The sequence below is a fragment of the Lepisosteus platostomus genome, chromosome 20 (genome assembly GCF_059453375.1).
Source record: "Lepisosteus platostomus isolate fLepPlt1 chromosome 20, fLepPlt1.hap1, whole genome shotgun sequence".
Lineage (NCBI taxonomy): Eukaryota > Metazoa > Chordata > Actinopteri > Semionotiformes > Lepisosteidae > Lepisosteus > Lepisosteus platostomus.
This window is the reverse complement of record NC_142630.1, coordinates 17304249-17324718: the sequence shown is the minus strand read 5'-3', so window position 1 is coordinate 17324718 and position 20470 is coordinate 17304249. Positions and strand designations below refer to the sequence as shown.

At 46.8% G+C, this 20470-nt stretch overlaps 1 protein-coding gene across 2 annotated transcripts in view; it reads left to right on the top strand.

Annotated features, from left to right (window-relative positions):
• The window catches only part of cfdp1 (chromatin remodeling protein CFDP1), a 36068-nt gene extending 16649 nt beyond the window's left edge, over nt 1-19419 (top strand). The window contains exons 7-8 of one of the 2 annotated variants that reach the window (XM_088614075.1): nt 11701-11859; nt 18445-19419. In XM_088614075.1, the coding sequence (XP_088470201.1) occupies nt 11701-11859; nt 18445-18535 (250 nt within the window). In that variant the 3' untranslated portion in view covers nt 18536-19419. Of the gene's footprint in view, nt 1-5053; nt 11860-18444 lie in introns of those variants that run through there. The other variant, XM_088614076.1, reaches the window with a different exon arrangement.
• Nucleotides 19420-20470: the final 1051 nt, after the last annotated feature.

The following is a 20470-nucleotide window of genomic DNA, read 5'->3' as shown; positions in this document are numbered from 1 at the left end:
AAGTGCACTTGCAGTCTGCATCCATCTCCTCCAGTATTACTGTACGAACGCGCTTTTCCTCCGTGGAACCTGTACTCTCTACCTTTTTCTAGAGTTTTTTCTGAGACCGTCCGCCTCTTACGCATCGTGTCTTCCTTTAAAAGCTGCTGTGTTATTGTGGCAGGGTCCCCTCTTTGTTGTGTATGGGCAAGTAACAGGAAGGCTCTAGCAGTGCACAGGAAGTGGCGGCAAACCCCTGGACTCCCATCACCTCACATTATGGGTGGGATCTCCTGTGTGCCAGAGTCACATGGCCACTTTCCTAGCTCCCACACGGAAGGGGAGGGAAATGGTCTGTTTTTGGCAGCTGGGCTTTAACGAGCCTTTTTAAATATACCTGCTAGATTCTTTTTATTATCTATAGAATGATCAGATTGGCTGCACTAAGACAGAAATGAAATGTAATAAAAATTTAAGATGTATTTATTTTGCACACATTCACAGTGAGCATAGTGGGTTCTTCTCTCCTGCAGAAGAAAATGTCACATTGCTTTCTCAAAAACTGGTTTGCTGTGCTTTTTTAAGCTATCTTCGTTGCAGCCCCAGTGCTGAAGTCAGCTGTTAAAATAGCCTGTCCCATGCTCCCTGGGTGGCGTCGGGGCTCGGGACCTGCTCGGCCTGCAGCGTCCACGCCGTGCTGCGGTTCACCGCCTCTCCGAGAGAAACGGCGAGTTCTCTTGTGAACAGGAAGGCAAGAGCCGCAAGGGGGCGGATTCTGCTTTTAAACTCTGTCAGATGGTCAGGAAATTCCCATCCTTTACAGAGCCAGGGCCTTTCCTGCAGGTTACCCAGCCCAAAGGCCGGGCCGGTCGTTAACAAGGGAGCGAGAGGACTTGATTATCTTGTCCTCTCGGTACAACCCGACATTCCTCAGACCCACAGAAATCTGCTCCTCTGCTGCAGGCCTGGGCCCACAGAGCGTTCTCGGATCTTTCTCGCAGCACAGAATCCAGACGCAGGACTTGACACACAGAACCAGTGACTTTGCTAATTTGTTCTCATGCTGTGTCCATGAATAGCTTTTTGGCATTCGCCTCCCATTGCTCGTTGAGCAATTTAGTCATTTTGTTATTTTGTATCCTTTTTAATCCGTGTCTCCAGTACAATGCCTGGCAACAGCCCGGCTCTTATTTCATCTGAAGTGTTATCCTGTGCAGAAAAAAGGAGCCCTGTGAGATGAATTGGTCGTCTTACAAATGAGTTGTTGTATCTTTGTCACTGAGTTATGGACGCGGTTTCCAGCGTGCTGCCCTGCAACATTCCACATGTCCAGCACAAGATTTAAAGCGGCCTCAGCCGCAAGGAAATATTGTTTTCATTATCAGTGTTGGGGAAAAAACAGTTTGTGTGCTGCTTCAGGCAGGGCTGTGTGAGGATGCAGGCAAACGTGTTTCTTAAGTTTTAAACCTCCAGGATGAAGCCAGGTCTGATCTAGAGATAAATCTGCCTAAAGAGGCTGGGGCTGACACTGAAGCTGTGCATCACAAAAGCCTATTGATCATTTGCAAGAAAAGAAAATATGAATAATACTCGGTGGGATGTGCAGGCTATAAATAGGGAGAGTGATGAAAAGCAGGCTCCCCTGATCTTGTCAGAGCTTCATAACTCCTGCAGTCCTTGTTGTCCCCGGCAACTGTATTGTCCATGGCAACAGGCGGCCCTGACTCCGCATTGGCCGGCGTGCCTTCCCCTCACGGGAGGGCTTCAGTTCTGAGCTCTTCATGTTTGCTGTGCCTGACGATTTTAAAAAAAAGTACTACTACACAAAAGGTGCGCAACTCCAGTCCTGGAGATACACAATGTCTCTTGTTTTGCCTGCACACTTAGCTACCTAATAGTATATACACCAATTGGTGTATTTATCGACTTAACAGGACCAAGTTCACATCTGTCCCCAGTTCTCGTGGTGCCCCAGGAGACCTGCAGCATTGCGACCCTCCATGACTGGACTTGCACAACCCCGTATTGAACCTAGAATAAAGCCGGACAGCTGACATGAGTGCAGCTGTTCGTTCTTGAGCGCTAGGGGTCACTGTGTCTCGCCGATTGTCTCCACATTCCTGCCGAGAGAATGCACTCCGTCAGCCTGTCTTGTCATTCTGTTTACAGCGACACGTGTTACCAGGAGATCTGTGGCTATTCTGCCCTTCAGGACATGATGAGTTCGGAGCAGTGCGTGTCAGAGCACCTGTCATTGTCTGGAGAGATAACCCTTTGACCCGGGCGGCTCTCGTCAAGCGTGTTACTGTACTGTTTCAGGTCGTTTTGCAGTAGTGGGGCAGAGGCTTGTACTGCAAACACTCTTCTGCCATTATGTTGGGGAGATGAACTCTTAGCTCAGGCTGCCGGCTGTCTCCCCTGCTTGTTTCCACTCCACTCTGCCTGCCCTGCCTATCAGCCAGTGTCTGGGAGAGTGACGGGGTTCTGACCGCCCTGGCTATACATCCCATATGTATTCCCTCTGCTCCTACTGAACCCTGCGCTTGTGTTCCAGTGATTTCCTGTTTTTAGTGTTTGACTGTTGTCTGCAGTTGCTGAAGCAGCCGTGAGCCCCAGGAGGGACATACACTCCACTTCTGGCTGATCCATCTACTGAATGTGGCCCATGAAGCCTGGTTAACTTAAGTGTAACTGCAGTTTTTTTATTTTGCTGTGTTTTCCTTTTGTAAATGAAAAAATCAGTCTTAACTGGCTAGAGCAGAAGTAACATCTGAAAACCAGACGAGTGCAATTGTCGTATACATTGCAGCCCTGATGGGAAAGAGGGAATTGGATCTGCCCCTTTAAAAGAGGAGGAGGCTATGGTATAGAGCACTGAGGTGTTGTGTCTGGGATCCGTGTTCCAGCTGCAGAAATGTCTTTCCCAGCCTGGATTCCAGAGCGAGCTTCCACATGTCAGGCCTGGCGCTCGGCTGTGTTTGCACCATCTGGAGAGAGGAGAGCGCACAGCTCCGTTCCAGCCAGCCTAACATGAAGAGACTGCAGTGGAAGAATTTCTTGATTTTTTTTTTTCCCAAATTTAATTTGAAAAGCAAAACACTCCTGCTGGCCAAAATCTGTTTGATTTTCCTTGTTTTAATTTGTGTACGTCAGTCTCTTTTCTCGGCTTATACAGACCCTTGAGATGATGTACCATGAAAGGCACTATATTAAATAGATAAAAGTACTAGGTTTATTCCATGCTTAAAAAAGAAGAAAGAAAACGCAACATTTCGGCCGTGGAGCCTTCTTCAGGTGTGAGTTTTTTCAGCATGGAATAAACCTATTACTTGTTCCTTTGCAGCCTACGCATGCTGATGCAGCTCCCCACCTGAAATATTAAATAGATTGTCATTAGCAGTTTGTTGGGTTTTTTGTTGGTTGCAGGTTTTTATGTAAATTGCAATTGATGAAACAGAAAAGCAAACATTCAGTGTTAACACTGCACATCTGTCTGCACATATTGAACCTAAGGCAGCAAGCTTGAATAATCCAGTGCTTTAAGTTGCTGTGTATAATAGCCAACAGTGGGTGAAACATGGAATGGATCAATCTGCTTCTGAGTGGGAATGTGTATCTATATGGTCAGTGTTGGACCTCAGCTTCTGTATGTCAGTTTTACTGGTTCTTTCAACTTACATTTGCTCCATTGTTTCAGAGAATTCAGTTGCAAACTGTACCACCCTAATGTAATTTTTAGATCTGCTTCCTAGACAGATAAAAAAAACTAAAAGATGTAGAAATAAAAGTTCCAGTGTTGCGGCTTTGTGTTTGGGTATTAAGTCTGTTTTTCTGTGCTTAATAAACCTGAACAGGCAGGCAGCACTGGGATAGGGGATACTTTCTGCGATAGCTCCTTGTCAGGCTTGTTTATCTGCAGAGCAGCGTCTGTGTGCTTGAAGTCTTTGAAGTGCCAGTGCAAGTTGCAGCAAATCCCAAGTGTGGAAACAGGTCTGGCACATAACTGGCACCAGTTCAGACGGGGCAGAGGAGAGACTGACTCAGGGATATGGATAGGAAAGACTCCCTCTGATGAGTATCTGCCTCTTCCTCCCGAGAGATTTCACTTCGTCTAACAAGGATGAAGTGGGCTTTACGGTCGCTGTATGCAGTACGTTTTTTTTTTTCTATGCTACTCCATTTTGTTCTGTCTTTAGCTGTAGTGCTTTTGTGTCTGAGTTTTGTGTTTGTGGTATGTTAAGGTACAGGGCATTGCCTAAAAAGAACATGAGAAAGTTGGCGAAGGAGAGGAGGCCATCCAACTCTTTTAATTGGTCTCATTGCTAGCAGCTGCCTAGGCTCTCATCTAACTATCATTCTTGCCGGCATGGTTGGGTAGCTTGTTCTGGACCCAACAAACTGAAAAGAAGTGCCTCCTGTTCTCAGTTTTAAATGCACTTACACTTGGTCCAGAAATGGTACCATCTCCCTGCTCTTCTCTGGTAGTTTTGTCAACCCTTAACTTGATGTGGTTTTGGACCAGTGCTAGAAGAAAAGTGCTGTAGGAGTGCGAGATGCGAGCGATGAGCAGACTGTTATACTATGCTGGCTGTGTTTGCCAGAAGCTACAAACTCTTCAAAAAATCTAGGCAGTCAGTACACCATACACACATGCATTTGTCAGTGCATGCTGAAGGTGGCACTATACTGGTACATTCCAGTCTTTTGGAGGCAGTAAATGTGCACATTGTTCTGCAGTATAGTCTAATCTGACCTCGCTAGACCTCAAGACATCGTGTTGCTTTCTAGGGCTCTCGGAGTAAACCTCCTGGTTTCACTGCATTCAGCTGGGCTTCTGTGCTGGCTGACACATCAAGTAAGAATCTGCCATTCATTGAAGAAGAATTTGTTTCATGCCTTCAGATGAGCTTGCGTGACTGCTGTTTCCTGCCGTGACCTCGAACTGGTTAAAAAAGCACAATAACGAGAGAGCATAGATAGAGCCATACTGAGCTTGCCTTTGCAAGCCAGAGGGAGTTTTGTTGTAACTCTTCAGTTTTCTTTAACCTCTTGTTTTCTGTTTTTATCTTTGCAGTTTCCTGAGGAAGTGCAAATACTTTGTTACAAAGAAAGCCCTGAAAGTCCAGAGCAGTATAGTTCTTGTTGGCCAACCTGTTGCAGTGCACAGTGGTAAATGCATCTCAAGCATGTGTGCAGAATGAGCAGGGAGCTCATTCTCCCTGTGAAGATGAGGAGTCCACTGAGGGTTTCCAGAAGGCCCAAAGTAGATGCCCAAAATAAATAATTCAGTGTCGGGACAAGTTCTTGTGCTCTGACTCTTGTTGACTTGTTAGAAGAAGTGGGTAAGAAGTTTGCAGTGAGCTAGAGATCTAGTTTACAGTAATACATATTTAATTGCCCTACTTTCTCTTCTTCAGAACTGTCTGTGTTCATTAATTCAAACATCAGAAACCCATTAAGTCTGTACCAGAGGTGTAAAAAGCTAGCTGCTTTGCTAGCTGCAGCTTGTACAGTTTTTGGATGCAAAGATTTCTACCTTTTGTATAGGTCATAAGAACAATAATAAATCTATAAATGTAAATCTTTTCATGGTTAATAATAGCAGTTAACTCTTAAGTTTTAAGATGGGAGAAAAGGTTCTGGTCCTGTGTGTAAGCTGTGGGGAGAGGAGTTATGTTCTAGAGAGGCTTCAGGACTGTGTGGCTGGACAGGCTGGGGCTACAGCTGTGAGCTTCATCTCCATGGCCCGGCCCAGGGGCAGGCAGGCCTGGTCCAGGATGCGATGTGTCTGTTTCCTGTGCAGGTTTCAGTGACCTGCCCTTTCCTGTCCAGCCGGGTGTGATGTTATAGGGTCATCTCACTGCCTCCTTCCTGCCTGGCAGAGCAGTCTGGGATACGCTTAGCGTCATTCCCTCTTGTTCCCACTGCTGCTCACCTGACTTGACTACTATTTAAAATATAATATGATGGTTAGCTGGGTCTCTCTTCTATCCAGTCATGAATTTTTAGTTTTTATTCTAGTTAAGATGCTAGTTAAATAAAGTGTCAGAAATATAATTTGGCCACATGCAGTATTACTCCTTGTTAGCACAGCCTCCAGAAAGGCAGCCTGTGGTGATTGTATATTTGCAAAATGCCTCTGTGTTATCTGGAGGCATCAATATACAGTCCAGCTTAGGAAATGTGTTGCACCTCTGCTCTACGTTACTATCTGAATGGCCCATCAAAAAGCTGTAATTGGTTATTGATTTAGCATCACTACAGCTTTAAATCCTTGTATGTCCAGTGCATCAGTCTGCATTTAGGGACATGACTCCCATTGTGCACGTCGGCCCCTTTTAAAGCCTGTGCAGCTAAAGCATATCCTACTTAGTGTGGGAACTGCTGCTCTTGTTGAAACACTGCAACAGTGGTTAGACACAAAGCCCAGCATACTTAAGTTTTTATTTTGAGGGCTTTGCAAGCTAACCAAAAGCCAGCAAAGGAATTGTACACAGAAAACAGAGGTGTGTGGAGTGCGTCATATACTGTATACTCTGTAGTAAGTTCTGTAGTTAAAGTTTTCTTTCTGATGTCTTGTGATCTTGAAGTGTTTAGTCTGGCTGGCCTGTCAAACCATGGGAATTGTGCTCTTCTCAGTAGGTTTAACAGCCCGTTTTGTGGCAGGCCAGTCAGATGGGTGAAATCTGTGTGAAATTCAGCATGTTGTTGTTGTTGGGGTTGTTCCAAGTCCATGACCATGTGCTGAGCACTGGTGATAAACCTGCAGCTGGCAACTTTGGTGGAGATACTGACTCCCCTCATCACCCCAGTGCAGGTCACCCCTCACAGGGTTGGGAGATACTGACACCCCTCCTCACCCCAGCGTAGGTCTCCCCTCTCAGGGACGGGAGATACTGACACCCCTCTTCCCCCCAGCACAGGTCTCCCCTCTCAGGGACAGGAGATACTGACACCACTCTCAGGGACAGGAGTTAGTGACTCTGCAGCGCATGTCGCCCCTCTCAGGGACAGGAGATACTGACACCCCTCCTCACCCCAGCGCAGGTCACCCCTCACAGGGTTGGGAGATACTGACACCCCTCCTCATCCCAGCGCAGGTCACCCCTCTTGGGGACGGGAGATACTGACACCCCTCACAGGGACAGGAGTTAGTGACTCTGCAGCGCAGGCCACCCCTCCCAGGGACAGGAGATACTGACGCCCTTCTAAACAGATGTTTCTCAGACGCCCGTCTCTCCTCTAGAGTAAGGGTCTCCAGTCCCAGTCCAGCATGTTTTACAGGTTACCATTAAATCATTAGGTTCTAATGCTTTCAACAATTGATTGTGATCAATGCACTCATTGTTAAAGTGATTTAAAGGTTATTTAAATTTAAAAAAATCTTATTACTGGTGAACCCTCAAATATCAAATTTCCTTTAGTTCCCAATCTTTAGAAGACTGGTTAATGTTTCCTGGATTAAAGCTCCAGTGGAGCCAGTGTGAAGACCCATGGCTAGCAGGAGCCGAGGCCACAGCTGACCCAATTGTGTCCTGTCCAGGCACAGCTGTAACAGCTGCGCTGTTGGACGGGTGTTCATGAGTACTCCATGCGGCTGATAGCCAGTGAACCTCAAAACATGGCTCTCACTGTGGTCTTCCTTTGGGACTTCCGGAGGTCAGCTGGTATGGCTGCTGTTGGGGATCACGACTCAGGTAGAGCCATCTCCACCGAAAGCCTCTGTCCTATTTGGCAGTATGGGATCACCATGGTTTAGACGCGTGTCCCACATATGGGTTTCTGTGCTGAACAAAGACACAAAGGACACAAGTGGAAACTACTGTATGTGGAGATGCATTTAAAAAGGAGTGCAAGAGGCACTTCTTCACACGAAGCATTGTGGGAGTTGAAAGTTGCATAGGCAGGCAGGAATGTTTGCTGCTGTGAAAATGGAGCGTGGACCCAGTATCTGCAGCAGCTCTTAAGAGTTCATTCCAGTACGGGATGGCATGACGCTTCTGCAGATTCCGCAGGATTGTTTTCCCCTGATATAACGTGTACAGTTTGTATCATCCATTGTCCAGACCTGTGGTTTACTGTGCTCTAAGCCTGGCCTGCTGTGCTCTTCTGCACTTCAGCTTTACCATGCTGCAGCTTAGAATTGTTCAGCAAATTAGTTCATAGAATCATTGTAATGAGATGAGCATATCGAAAGCAATGCTAGAAGTCTCTCTTTGCCCATGAGTGATCTTTGCTTTGATTCCAGGTAGATTTGGGCTGCTGGTTTGGCTCTCGTATGGGGCTGTATAGGTCTGTGAGCTGCTGGTCTCCATGGCCTGACTCCAGCAGCCTCTGCCACACAGCCTCTGACAAAGGCTCCTGTGTGCCGGACCTGCTGCAGGATCAGGCCATGTGATACATGTCCAACTGCAGCTCCTCCCAGGACCATGGGGCTGCTTATAGCACTGACCCAGGCTGCAGGACTGGGAACTGGCAGAGGCTTCAGAGAAGGTTTCCAGTCAGTGAGTAATGCAGCTACAAGACTGGCTGACAAAGAGAGAGCGCTGTTCAAGCCCATCTTGCAGAAATCCCAATATCTCACCCAGCTGCCTCTTTACGGACCCCAGAGTGTCGACTTTAACAACATGGTTGGACAGACACCTTGATGCTCACAAGATCATCCCATTTTCAAAAGGCATGTTTTCTTAATGAACGTGTTTCAGAATGCATTTTTCATTTTAATTCTATTTTTAATGCTTTCAGTGTTTGTTTTTGGGAGTGTGGTCCCATGTGTGTCCTGGGAGATTAGCCCTGTGCTGCAGTCCTGCGCCTGATGCCTCTCAGAGTGCATTGACAGGGACATGAACCCTTCTGTGCATGATGGACAGACTATTAGTGGATGTGAAATGGCGAACCACACGCAGTCTGCCTTCACCTCAGTCCCTGCCTAATAGGTGTTATTTAATAAATTCTCTCTGATATTTGGAGTATTTTCAGTTCTGCAAAAAAAAATAAAACTGTGAAAACCTTTACATACACACCTCCAGTAAGTAATATCGCAGATCCTATCATGTGATGGAGAGTATCAGAGCAGCTTCTATTTTTTGTATTTGTATGTGTGCCTCCTTGCCATCTCGTTGCTGTGTAGCAGGTGTGCACTGACCCCTGTGCTCAGTGGGGAATTGCTGTGAAAGTTGAATTGCAAGAGCTGTGGTGTGGCCAGCCTCAGCACTCGCACACAGAACAATTTCCTCTTTCGTTTTTGTTTTAAAGGCTGGAGTGGAACAGCCCAAACATGAAAGACCATGGAAAAACTCATGGCAGGGTGCAGAGCCTGCCAGCGCGTAGCCAGCCTTTTCCATCCTCTGTCCAGCCATTCACGCTGCGATCTTATCAGTGTGGAGTGGGAGGCAGGGTCAGACAATGCATTCATTTCTGAGATACAGATCATTTAACATTTCATCATCCCAGATGACTGCATAGAAGGCATATAAAAAACCCTTTTGTTCAGGTCAGAGACAGCAGGCTGAGTGCTGGAAGGAACTCAGATATTATAAAGGCAGGGAGGGGAAATACTGTGTGCATCTGTGCTGATCCTGTCCTTCGGCCTGTCTGACGTTAATTAAAGTTATACCTGCCTCTTCTGCATTATTGCAGCCTGCCGCGCAACCTTAGGATAAAACCATTAAAGGAGGCATAGAACAGTGATTGGTGATTTTTCTGAAAATATAAGAGAGCATGCTAAAATGGAGGAGAGAAATGCATAGTGTTTTTAGATTTAATAGTGTTTTAAAGGAGCAGAATATGTATTTGTGTAAAAAACTGTTTAAGATATTCTACTGAACGTTTCTTAAATGTGTCTGTCAGCCCTCATTGTCAAGTGTAGAGCCTGAAACAAGGTTTGTTAGTGTTGGCCTGATGTGCTCCTGGTAGGGGCTATAACACAGGATGTATTGTTTTAATTGGTATTCTCCTTGGGCAGCTTCCTGTGCACAGAAAGGAAAGTACAAATGACAAGGTTCCAAGCTGTCAACCTATAATTGGTATAAATGCTAACTATTAAGAATTCTTTTTTATTATAGCTTTTTCTGTGAAAGTCTAGTTTCTTGTTCCCATCTTTGCTTGACATGTTGACAGATTGCTGGAAACAGAAGTGTCTAATTGGGACAGTTATCTTTGTCTTGGCTGGAGCAGAGAGGTCCTGAGGCTGGTGAAGTCCCTGGGGAGGGTGGGAGTTTGCAGCAGTGACAGGCAACAGTATGGAGAATGCTGCAGGTGGAATTTCATCGGGAGAACCGATCTGCATGAGTCCCTTTTCTCATTCTGAAGTCTCCTGTAGTTCCCCTCCAAACTTGTTGATTGTATTTGGTGCCCGCCTAAGAAAAGCAATCATTCTTCCATTTTCTACGTTATTACTAGAATTGATGAGATGCACAGCAGACTCCTGTGCATTGCACATTAATACTGACCGGTTCAGTGTAACAGTTTGGGCTGTTCCCCCAAGAAAAGGATGTTCTAACCAGACAATGTAGCACCATGAAAGCCTCCTGGAAGCATCACAAAATTGTATTGGAGTGACAGGAGGAATCCAAGCTTCGCTAAATACTGGCTGGAATTCAGACCACAGTTGCTTGCTGCCCTGATTGGTCAGACATGCTCCCTGGTGACAGCGAGTCCCGTCTGATCTGAAGTGCAAGGGAGATGCTGAGTGTGTTTCTGGACACTGATCCCAGCATGTTCACGGGGGTGTTCCTCTGCAGCCCAGCATAATACCCAACTTCTCATTCTCAAGGCCGGCACAACATGGTTTTGAACCACTGATGTTTGGGTGGGTCTTTTTATTCCCTTCAATGTGCAGTCTTAATTCAGCCATCTTTATTTCTCTTTCCTATTAATTCAGTGGCAGAACTGATTTGTGAAGATAAGCCTGGTTTTGGATGAAGCATGTGCACGTTGATAGTTATTGAAACATTCCTATCAGCAAGACAGCAGGAAACAAATACACCATCTTTAGTAAGGACACTCTGGAGCTTTTCAGAGGTGTCTGAAAGAGTTAAGTGATTGTCTTTGTGGTTGCAAATGAGCCTGTATCTTTACTTCCTGTGCAGACTAGACTGGTCATCAAGATCCTCACGCATTCTTAAAAAACCTAACTTTCCTGTTTATTTTTAGCTTTCGTTCATCTGAAAGCAACTTCCTTTGGCTGGGTTTAGTTTGGAGATCAAGGAGATCTTATTTTCTAGTCTCTTTGTCAGTTCTTAAATTAAACTGTTACCATTGTAGCTTGTTGTTTACAAGGATTCCATTAGCGCAGTGCTGGGCGTCTGTGCAGGAAAGAGGGTCTGTCCTGTTCTCCTTCCTTCCCCAGTCACTGGTTTCACACCCAGCAATTTGTAATTCGGATATAGCAGCATTTTTGCAAAATGCTGTTGAGTGGAGAACTGTAGAGTTTTTGCAAGTTTAATGTCAAGATTGAAAAACTTCCCCATTGATTTTAAACTCGATGCTATGATAATCGCTGGTAATGTTATCATACAGAGTAATATTGTGATCTGGTGCTAATAGTGAAGTGCTAGATATGTGTGTGGGACTGTAATTGCAGGGTAAATCTCACTGGATAAATGTCTTATTGCAATGTACAGCCTTATAGAAGGGAGAGCCCCCCGTACGCCTGTCTCCATCCCTTCAGACTGGCACGGAGACGAGCCTGCTGCGTGTTCACTGCTCTTCATTTCGCAGCGCGAAGAGGCCAGCGGGAGTGAGCAGCGTCCTCAGCCGCATCGGGGGCAAGAAGCAGAAGATGAGCACGCTGGAGAAATCCCGGCTGGACTGGGACTCCTTCAAGACCGAGGAGGGCATCGGGGACGAGCTTGCCATCCACAACCGCGGGAAAGAGGGGTGAGTCGCTCTCCGAGGTGCCCCCGGGGGTGAAGAGGGCTGATTGTTTGGTTCAGGTCTTGGATGGGTCTCTGATGGCCATGTCATTCTTGTATCGCGAGATGCAAGGTGCGTTTAGCGGTAGACGCGACCACTTTTCAATAGAATACACATCATGCCTGATTATATTTGTACCAGTACCTCTGTTTTGAACAGTAAAACATAAACTGGTTGAGATTAATCAAAAGTGCTTGGAAGTGCATTTAAAACTGAGAATAGGAGGCACTTCTTTGAATACAATGGGTTGTGGGAGTCTTGAACAAGCCACCCAACCAAGTGGTTGAAGGCAATCCTTTGTCTTCTGTCTAGAAATGGCTGGATCAGATCCTTGGATCTTCCACATCATCTTGAGTAGCGAAGGGCCTCCAGTTATTAGTCAGGCACTAATTAATGTGATCCCCTGAAACCTGGAGGAACCCGGCGCACTAGGACAAAGGTACCTCTAACTCTGTGGGTGCCTGTGTCTCTTGATCTACACCACAATGCCATGCTGTAAATGTTGAATCCAGTTTTAAAACCAGAAACGGCAAACCAGTTCTTCTATTAGTCCACTGAAGGCTGTCGGGGCAGGGGGCACATCTCTGTCTGACGAAATTAATCACCACACTCTCTGCTCTTTTGTGTTTTGTTTTTTGTTAATGCTTCAGCGCGTGCTGATCTGAGACTCCTAGAGAGCTTTTGCTTGTCCTCCACTGAGAAGAAATCAATAAAATGGCAAAATAGATTCTAAAATAACACAAGCTGTGTGTCTGGGAACCAACAAGTCTGTGCCTGCCTGAAGTGCGCTGTGTTATAAATATCAGCCACTAGTCTCAGCACCTGTTTTCCATGCTGTCTGTCCTAGGTGAAGAACTGGTCACAATTCTGTATTGTCACAGGACTATATAGTTGCAAAGGCTGCTTCTGAGCAGATAAATAATTAACCAGTTATATCTTGGCAAATGACCTGGGAATATGTCCCAGGTTTGTTTTGTTCTGCTTCATAAAGTTAATGGAGTGATTGTGGTCTTGCATAAAAAAATCATAAAAAATTAATTGATATGCATGATCCATTTATGTGCAGGCTTTGTATTTCAAATAATAGTTCGCTACATCCAGTGATTTTTAATTTCCGGTTATGGGAAATACAGGGCAAGCACCGTACTGCAGAGCAGCCCTGCCTCAGTTGGGGTTGATTTGAAAGCTTTTAGTTAATGAAAGGGATTGAGTGTGTGGCAGCCGTTTTGTCTTGGATTACGTCAGTCCCAGCTCTCTGTCTGCAACAGAAATCACCTGCCGTGTCCAGGTAGGTACGCCTCTTTCGTGTTCATGGGCAGCAAAAATTAAATTGAAGATTTTATCATGCTGTCTGTTCCCTTAGCAGAGCTGAACTTGCTGTGTAGTTGAATAGGTGCTTAAGGCCTGGCAATTGGAATGACCCTCATCCTTTGGCATACCTCTGTTCCAGGGCTACACTGCACTCAGCTGCCCAAGTGAATTAAGAATTAGCCTTTGCATTATTTCTTGTACTAATGCACATAGAAAGAAAAAATTAAATGCAAAGAGCATGCCAGTTTGGGTGGGGTTACAAGTCACATGATCCTATCCTGCCTTTACAGTACTAATTGTGCATTAACACAAATGCAGTAGTTAAATATGTGATTTGCTTTCACATAATTACGTGTCATGAACTTGATCCCCCCCAACACCACTTCAAGTCACAGGAATTTCATTTCAGCTGCCCCACTCTGATGTTCATTGTGTGTTTAAAGTCATGCCAACACACACATCTGTCGCTCTCCTCCGGCTGAGTCCCGCTGTTTAAATCTCCCAGGCTTCATCTTGCTATATCTGGGAGCCAGAGTGAACAGCTGTGGATTAAGGATTTTTTTTGGTCTGCTTTTTGAGTTTCCATTTGGCCCGCGAGGCCAAGGGATGGAACAGGAGGCAGACCAGACAGTGTGTCGGTCAGGTGCGATGCTGCTCTCGACTGCAGCTGCTGGGGAAGGTAGGCAGTGTGGGCAGAGCTGGACTCGTGCTGGAGGCGTCTTGTCCTGCGCCGGGTCTGGCAGAGCTGCGGCTACCGTTAACAATCACAGAGCTGACTCCTCCGGCCTATCGGTGCCATCACTGCACTTTTAAACATTTAGCATTAGTTATCACAGTGTAGAACCACATTAGAGGCAGCGGCGACGCAAATGGTTTTGTAATGAAGGCAGTCCTTCAGAGAGAGTTAAGAACATAAGACCATTTACGAGGAAGAGGAGGACGTTAGGATTATCTAACCCATTTGGCACTTTCTCTAATAATCCAAGAGTCTTGGTCCAGCCAGGGAGTTGGTGAGGGAGTGAGAAGGAGGACAAGCTCTCCTGTGCTTCACTTGACAGACTGTGTAGCTGACAGTGTTGGTGGGGAGAGTCCCTTTATTCTGTTACCAGTTCATGTTGTTCAGGTGCAGGGGACAGGTGCAGAAGAGGACTAAAATAAAGCTTTTTTTTTTTGCTGCATTTATCAAGAAGGATATTTCGGCCCCAGATGCCCAGTACTGAGGTGAAATTAAATGGAACAATGTGTACCTATTTTCCACTCGGCAACACAAGCTGACAGTGTGCCGGCTGGTCCATTAGATAAGGGAAAGGGCCTCCTGCAGAACATTCCCGCAGCCTGCTCTGTGTCCCTCCAGGGACTCACTGCTGACATTTGCCAGTCACTGAGCCACCTTGTGCTTCAGCCTTCAGATAAAACGAGATGCTGGTGTCTTGCTTGGAAACAAGCACTGATGCCATAGCAAGCAGTTTAGCAGATTGATGGTCAAACGACTGATGATCATTCTTGTTACAACATGGCTTTGCTTTTCTAAACAAACAGTCCTGTTTAAACAATACAGTCTTGAGCATTTGGTGTTCAGCTCACTTTATTTTTTTACATTTCGAGAAGATTTGGCCTCTCGTGCTTTGCACAGCACTGCAGTTTGGGACCTGCTGCTTCATAGTTAAAAACTGTAGCATCTGTGTGTTGGATTGCTCAGTGAAAGAGAGCTTTGTGATCACAGTGCGTAGGCAGCCTGGGGTGGCACTGGAGCACAGAATCTTACATTGAGCAGTACAGCCACACACAGGCTTCTGCACAATAAGAATGTCCTGCGTGTTGCCCAAGAACAGAACGACAGTGTGCAGCTCACGTCTGTTCCTGCTTGGAGTGAGGCAGGCAGGGATATCCCTTCTCCACCTGTGGGGAGAAAAGCCCTGTTCTGGGTGGTGCGAGGACTGTTGTGAGAAGGAATAAAGACTGGCCCTAGAGCTTAATGTACTGTAATACAAAAAAAACAGTTGATACAGAACACAAAGGTGGTAATAAAATCTACAAACAAAACCTGCAATGACTACATTTGTGCATGCAGTTGTCCTTTTTTGTAAAGCCCCTCTGAAAACGGAATATAATTAGTGACTTTGTCTGTCCAGGATAGTTTGGGATACAGAGAGGCTTTAAATGAAAACTAATAATGAGATGACATATATGATTCCCACATAGTCGCATGTGATATGTGCCTGTGGGCTTGACAAGGACAGGGGCTTTGCTGCACAGAGCTGCTGTGGAGTGAGTGCAACTCTGCGCTAATTAGTTCTCAGACGTGCCAGGCGGCTGTGGCAGCAGGGCTGGGCAGAGGGCTCTGTGAAACACACCAGCCTGAAGCGCACGCACCGCTAACACTGCGCTGTGCTCTTCGTGGGAGTGTAAACACTTTTATCGATGAATCATAAGCTCACCACTAAGATCACATTTCTAACCAGCTGACACCCTCGGTTAATTCCTTCCAAAAGACCCGTTTGCTTTTCTCTTGTTGAGTTTGCATTGTGAATCGGGGGGGAGTTGTTTGGCTCTGGCCGAGATCTGCGTTCCTGTGAAGAGACCGTGCTGCTCTGCGCGTGCTCTGGGCTGCAGTGCAGGCGGGAGGCCGTGAGCGAACCACTGGCGCGAACTCGACTGTTTTGCCACAAAGCCTTCTGGTCATTTAATAGGTGGAAACTTTTGGTTTTCTTCTGCCAACTCAAATTAATGAATCAACGTTAAAAATTCAGCACTGTTTTGTGTCGATGCTCCTCCTCGGGATGTGGGTCCTGCTGGGCAGTGCCGACCCAGCGGCCCTGAGCAGCCAGACGGGCTCGTTCCTGTGGCGTTTGCCGTCATTACAGAGCACAAACTGACGGCGCGGACCTGTTGTCTTTGCAAGTGTGTGGTTATTTCTGCTGTGGCTAATGCTTCATAGTCGCCAAAGTGTAGCAGAATAATTTAGCTCCACACAGCTGGAGCAGTTCTGCCTCCAACCTTTTTCACCAAATGCTGGAGGCTGGAGCGTGAGACTCAGCCACAGAAAGCCCGCAGTGGGGAGGGGGGCTCCTCCTGGAGTCTGGCGAACGTGATGCCTCGCGCTGGTGACGGCATTATTTTTCCAGCAGCTTCGTTCTCTTGAGCCAGTCAGGTTAATTGGCAGTAAAGCCCTGGAGGGTTGTTGTCAGACCTGCAATTAAAACGCATCTGTACGTCATCGAGAGAGTCTGAATGTAGGCCAGGCAGGAGCCAGGAGCTCCAGTTTAAATCAAGAGCCATGTGCACTCCCGTGATGGGGCAGGTGGTTGAACCCAGGAGAAGGTTGTGGTGTCCTACTTGTGGCCTGAGCCGTCAGGAACATTGTGTTTTCTTGAGCACTTCAGATTCATCAGGAAACGCATCCTGTGCGTCTTGCACGTGACTGCGTCACGAGTTGAGTCGTGAGAGGGTATCAAGTTTAAGGTTAGACGTGCACATTCCTGGTGCCATTCAGGAAGTAATGCATTGATTATGCATTAAGTGTAATTTTTTTACAAAATGAATAATTTATAGAGCTATATAAATTATAATAGAGCTGATAAAAATGTATTACCCTCTTTTGGAGATCCAGGTGTATGCCGATGGGAAGGCTGTATGGACAACAGATATGCTAATGGTATTAAGTGATTTTACACCCTTCTGTAGACATGTAAATTAAATTAGGATCATTTTCATCTTTGCCTGATTCATAAAACAGAGATTTTGAAAGTGATCCAAAAAAAGGCACAAGATATTTTATGCCAGCGTTGAAAGGCTGCCTTTAATATGGAAAGTCATAGGGACATTTAAAGGTGTCCCTGAGCTCTTGTTTTGTGTAAACGATACACAGACCACTGCAGCAATCGGCTTGCTTGCATCACGGCTGTATGGTGACTGGAACATTTGCTCTCTGATTTTCCACCGTAATGTTTCTAAGTAAACCACCTTGTAAAGAATTATGAATCCATGCTGTTTACAAAATACCCATCTTGAAAAATGTCATCCATATTGCTTATATGTAAACCAATGTGCATCGTGAGGGCAAGGGGTTGTGTCCACACTCCTGCATCCTGCCTCGCTCTGCAGCCACAGTGGGCGTGGTGCTTCCCTTGACATCGCCATCATTATGTCATAGAAGCACTCATGGCTCCTGTCCTCCAAGCACCAGGCAGGGCGTCTCTGCAGCTGTCAGAACCCAAGCTTTGACTGAGGCCGGGGAGTGGAGAATTGCACTGCTTGAGTGTGCTGCAGCTGGAAAGAGAGCAATGAGTCCTGGAATTCGAGATTGATTTCTTGAATGAAGAAGCAGGGTTTAAAAATGTGATTGCTTTTTCTTAGGTGCTTTCTTGTGGCTTATCTCATCCATACACGTCAGGTGAATGACATGGACTGAAGCAGAGGGCAGACCACAGCCTCTGTACTGCACTTGATTTGCAGTCCTGTGTTGGAGACAAGGCCTTGTATGCCAATTCACACTTGTATGCCAAAATCTGGGGCTGCTGTCACTACAGAATGTGCTTAATGCCACATGCTTTGATGCTTTGATGGTCTCCCTGAAGCCACTAGCTTCTGAGCTGGGTCAGGTCATGGCATCAGAGCAGATCCTGTACAGCAACTCGGCATATTGAAACAGAAGGATATGGATCTGTGCCAATGATGCCTCCTTCAGCACCATCAGGTTATTTGACAATAAAGTCAATGCTGGCCAGATTACTCACTCCAGGGTGTGACGTCGTGTTGTGTTCATGTTATCTTGCAAATCTGTTTTCTTGAATCTATCCAGGCTCTCATTAACAAAATCCATGCATGCTGCACTGTTCAGCTAGCATTTTCCTCCATGCACTGTTTTTCCACAGTTAATTTACAGAGACCAGATGCCTGTGGTATCAGGACCTCATAAAATAAAAATCTCTTTGCTACAACAAGCTTCTGGATTATTTTAATATTATACAGATTGCCTATTTTAAGTCCTGTATTTGCACTCTGAGTAATCTGGATCTCATTTGGAGACCTGCATGCGAGAGGAGTGCATTGACATGCATGCGTGTTGTAGACTCCACCCCACTCCTTGTCTTTCCCCAGATGAGTGTTCTGCAGACAGCAGCAGGCCTGTCTCGGCAGGAGCGCAGGCCAGCAGAGGGCTTCTCTGTCGTCTAACTTTGCCGCGGGCCCTGGGAGTGTCTGCCGGTCGTCATCCTTTGTTTTTCCCTCATCCCTCAGGTATGTGGAGAGGAAAGCGTTCCTGGAGCGGGTGGACCAGCGCCAGTTCGAGCTGGAGAAGAGCGTGCGACTCGGCAACATGAAGCGGTGACAGTGGGACACGCCCCTCCGCTCTGGAGCCCCAGTCTCCGTGCAGCCCCCCTCAACTGTCCATTAGCTTTTGCCCATTATTGCTTTCCTTTCTGAACTTTGTTTTAACATTTTTATTTTGTTTTGCCACACTCTTTCCTCCTCTCCTTGTCGGAATGTGTTCCCAAGGAAGAAGTGATCTCCCCTGGGACTAAAAACCACTTATCTTAGCTGCTCCATCAGGAAGCCATTGTCAGCTCTTGCCTCTGCCGACCCCAAGGGCAACGGGGGGGCGCGGCGAGAGGAGAGGAGGAGAGCCGAGAACGCGAGGAGAGAGTGAATCTGTCACTGGGACACTTTAACTCTGATTAATTAAGTACGGAGTTCATAATAAGTCGATGTTGATCAACACCTGTGGGTGCAGAGTCTAAAATGTACATTATCCTGATTAGTCACTTATTGTGAAATATGCTCTGTGAATACTGTGCTATTGATGAGTCATCGCATTACACCAGTATCAGATTCTGATTTCTCTTCCTGTGCTCTGTGCTTTCAAACCTGCACTAGCAGCAGTACTTCTAGAGAGAGGAGGATATTGTGTTTGTAGTTTCTTGTTGTGAATCGTTCAGTTGTGGATATGTTTTTATACACAGTGCAGGAAGTGAGTGATGTTAGACTCTGTATTTCCATGTGGGAAGTTTTTAGGCTTGGGTGTTTTGTCAGTGTGATGATGGGTCAAGGTTGTTGTTGCTGAAAGTTTTGGGGTGTCCGCTGAGCGTCCGGCACACTGCAGGTGACCCCAGTGTTGAACCTGCTCAGCCACTCAGGACACGTCAATGGGCAGGCTGCTGCCCATTCCCCGTGTGTTCTTATCCTGACATGAATAAAAATGGACATCTGAAGTCACGTGCAGGCCCTGCTCTCGTTTTTGTTTCTCCGGCTGCCTCCGCTGTGATGGGCCGGCTCTTGCCATGGCTGTCCCCGCTGGCGGCGCAGGGCGGGGCGTGTCCTGACCTGGCACAGGGCGCTGCGATCGCCTTGCGCTGCCGGCCTGCTGCTTGTTATGATTGGTTCTGCTCCTCCCTCACAGTGCCTCTGTGTGGTGGAAGCGCTGTTCGCTCTTGACCTGTATGTGCCTACTGCCTGTTAATAACCGCTGTGGGCCTGAGAGCTCAACCACGTCTAATCTAATAAGCAAACACAGACTGTCAAGTGCAAACAGTGACTTGTTTCACAGGCAGCGATACTCCCAGCAGGCCGCAGCTGCCAGCATGTGATGTCGAGATGCTTTTGGTCAGGCCATTTTCTCCATCCACAGATTAGTGCATTTAATAATTCAACCTGACATTATTGCAAAGACAAGGTAAGTCTGACATCTGCCCTGTCCTGATTGTTTGGGCGTGCCTTCACAGGGATTTAAACACGGTCAAAGAGCAGTGTTCGAGTCTCAGTTTCTCGCTTGGCGCTGTAGCAGATGTGTGCAGATCATGTGTGCCCTTCACAGCGACAGCGACTGCTCCTCGTGAACTCGGTTTCTCCACGAGCAAGCAGGGGAGAGTGTATTCCTTCCCGCGGCCTGTGAACTCTGCCGTGAACGTGCTGCTCTGGACCGGGGACAGAAGCAGAGGTCCAGGCAGTGAGGGGCGCTGGGAGAGCCACCCAGGTTTGCCGGCCTTGACAGGTGCTGCTCTTTGCAGGACCCCTGACGTCCCAGATGGCCCCCCCAGACCCTGCACTGACACAGTTCACAGTCCCCCCCCCCCCAAAAGGGAATGGCAGGACAGGAAGAGCTACAGAGCCTCTGTGCAGCTCACTCCTTTCCTCTGCAAGCTGAGTCTTCACCCAGCATGGTCACACTCTGTGTTCAATTCTTCTGTCTTTTCAAACACATCATCCATATCTGTGAAGGAACTGAAATTCCTCATCAGGATTTTGCTCGGCACTTGCTGAAGTCTTT